The 2,608-nt window shown below is 33.2% G+C and overlaps 1 protein-coding gene across 1 annotated transcript; it reads left to right on the plus strand.

Annotated features, from left to right (window-relative positions):
• The first annotated feature begins 1,295 nt into the window (after window positions 1-1,295).
• LOC108372629 (uncharacterized) lies at window positions 1,296-2,398 on the plus strand. The gene is made up of 2 exons (XM_017628358.1): window positions 1,296-1,694; window positions 1,763-2,398. Exons 1-2 carry the CDS (start codon window positions 1,545-1,547, stop codon window positions 1,928-1,930), a joined length of 318 nt encoding a protein of 105 aa, XP_017483847.1. The 5' UTR covers window positions 1,296-1,544; the 3' UTR covers window positions 1,931-2,398.
• Window positions 2,399-2,608: the final 210 nt, after the last annotated feature.

The following is a 2,608-nucleotide window of genomic DNA, read 5'->3' on the forward strand; positions in this document are numbered from 1 at the left end:
TTTAACGTTAAAACTACATTAAAAATTATACTGGGGAAAATAGCATTTTTGTTGTTATTTTTACAGTAGGTGATGTTGTTTTAACATTAAAAAATGTTAACTTTTCTCTAATAAACGCATAATTTAAATCGACGTACATTTGCACACAAATTCCGAAATTTTTAGCAAAAATATAAAATAAGAAGTGGAAATGGAAAATATATTTGTACTGGGCGAAACAATCGACGCCCTACCATCGTCGGAACCAATTTTCGAATTGGTACAAGAGGATTGCGCCGATATTTTATATTGTCCCCAGTCCAGTGACGCAGTGGCCAATTTTGAAGAGATCGAAACCGCGGAAGAGCAAATCGTCGTTTAAAGTACAAAACCGCGTATCGTCATTCTGCAAAACCGCGTAACTGACATTGGCTGCGAAGCTCTTGGCTCAATCCTTATCCATTCGTCCTGAAATATACTAGCCAGAAATGCGATTGCTTTATAAAAAAAGGAACCATTTTTAAATATGAGTGCTTTTACGCCCCAGAAAATAATTTCTACAAATTCACATACGCGGTTTTGCATTTTGCTGATACGCGGTTTTGCATTTTGTTGATACGCGGTTTTGCACTTTAAACGACGAAATATGCGATGGCGAATGAAAGCTGAAAGAGCTGCTCGAAACGTTTAACTTGGAAAATACTTTGAAGACATTTATTGGTAAGTATTCCGCATTTCTCTAAGCCAGACGAGTTTTAGGTACACATTTTCTGTATATAGATTTCGGCTTCACATACGAAAGACTGAAGTATATAAATGAGGATGATCTCAAAGAAGTTTTTCCGGGCCAAGCAAACACTGGCTTAAGGGCTGAGTTACGTGAAAAAATATTTTTGTGGAAATCAAAAAATGTAATACACTTTATTATGTTTACATATGTATATAAAATATTTTAATCGATATGTACGTAACTATCAAAACGTTTCCAGTTACAAGAGAAGTCACAAACTATGATTACCGCCAAATCGAACACACTGAGCTGGATCGATTCCCAGGAATTCAACCCTAGTGCATCTACATCGCTGTCATCACCAAGTGTACTGGTATGCGTTTAAACAAAAAATCATATGCATATTTTTTTATTTGCATAAAACGTCGCTTTATAGAATGTCATGGATATACTTAAAATATCAAGTTTCGGAAATTCCCTGTTGGACGTCTACTCCGAGAAAAATTTTTTTTTGCCACGAAGATAGGAAAAGTTGCTAAATTTAATTACCGAATATTTTTACCTTCCAAAAGAAAACAAATATTATATACCACGGCCGCATGAAATGAAACAAATAGCTCAAGAAATCACAGAAATTTTTCCTACGGAAAATAAAGACATATACTATGTATCAAGAAAAGATGCACGTAAACCAAACCCAAGTGGCATGTTATATAACAGATTCAACAACTTAAATGTAAAAGATTAAAGACAGATAAATTAGTAACGACAATGCCAGAAGTTGATTTAACACACAGATACTTGCATCCCAGACATACTTTCTAAACAAAATAAAATGAGATTTATGAGTGGCGATGAAAATGATTCAATGGATATGTGGATATCGACTTACGAGTACCGTCGTAGTGATAATCAAGTTTCAAACAGTTTAAGTGCTATTTTAGACAGATGGCCCTTTTACAAACAAGCCTCCGGAATGAAATATGTATGCTTTACACAAAACTCCATTAAAATGTCTATGTTTAATTTTTCTTTTGTATGCGGTATATGTAGATTGAATACGACTATGACCAAATGTTTCCAGCCAAAAAATACAATTTGATGAACAAATGGGCTTCACTGAAAGAAAAACTCACTCAACTTTACAAAGACAATATTAAAGACAAGTACTATGGAGAACTATTTCGATCACTTGACCCATCTTTGGATGAAAGTAAGTAGTAAAATATGTGATTAGAAATGGCAAATTCTTATTTTGTTTCTTTTTAGCTTCAAGTGATTGCATATTAATAATGCTGCTGAATACTGTATTAAAGCCGACATCTCGAAATATTACAAAAGTTGATGGGAAAATTATTATTAAAAAAGTAACCATAGGTGATGCGATTTTGAGCAGCATTGTTCACATAAAATCAGGTAATGATTTGCAACGAGTAAAAGAAGAGCGCATGAAGAATTCACTAGAGCGAAAAACAACCATATCTTATCGTTATTGGCACCGATATAAAAACCTTAAAAGAGTTTTATACAAGTTTCGATAAGTATTTACTAAAATTTAGTTCTTTCATTACTGCATTAGATGCGTGCTTCAAAAATTTTCACGTATTTAATTAAAATTACCCAAGCGAATCGCATTTATTATGGAATTTTTTACAAAAATACGTTTATGAGATTTCGACACCACATGACATTAAGAGCTCTGCATTGACTGAATTTTTAAATTTTTTTAAGGAGTGAAATAAGTAAATATGAGTTTTTTAATTAACTGTTTCATATGCAAAGCTAATTTTGGCGAGCTTACAGCTCTTACTCGTCATTTTAAACTGATTCATGGACTCGGCCTTAACGATAAATTTCAGTGTTCCTATGGCACTTGTACTCAAATTTTCTCAAACTTAT

The sequence above is a fragment of the Rhagoletis zephyria genome, unplaced genomic scaffold, assembly GCF_001687245.7.
Source record: "Rhagoletis zephyria isolate East Lansing unplaced genomic scaffold, Rhagoletis_zephyria_1.1 Rzeph_scaffold_05935, whole genome shotgun sequence".
Classification (NCBI taxonomy): Eukaryota; Metazoa; Arthropoda; class Insecta; order Diptera; family Tephritidae; genus Rhagoletis; species Rhagoletis zephyria.

What these genes read in the sequence shown, in the direction of transcription:
- LOC108372629 (XM_017628358.1), top strand. Translation starts at nt 1,545, where the DNA reads ATGAGATTTATGAGTGGCGATGAAAATGATTCAATGGATATGTGGATA. An exon ending in AAGCCTCCGGAATGAAATAT is followed by an intron (nt 1,695 to 1,762) that starts GTATGCTTTACA and finishes CGGTATATGTAG; the next exon opens with ATTGAATACGACTATGACCA.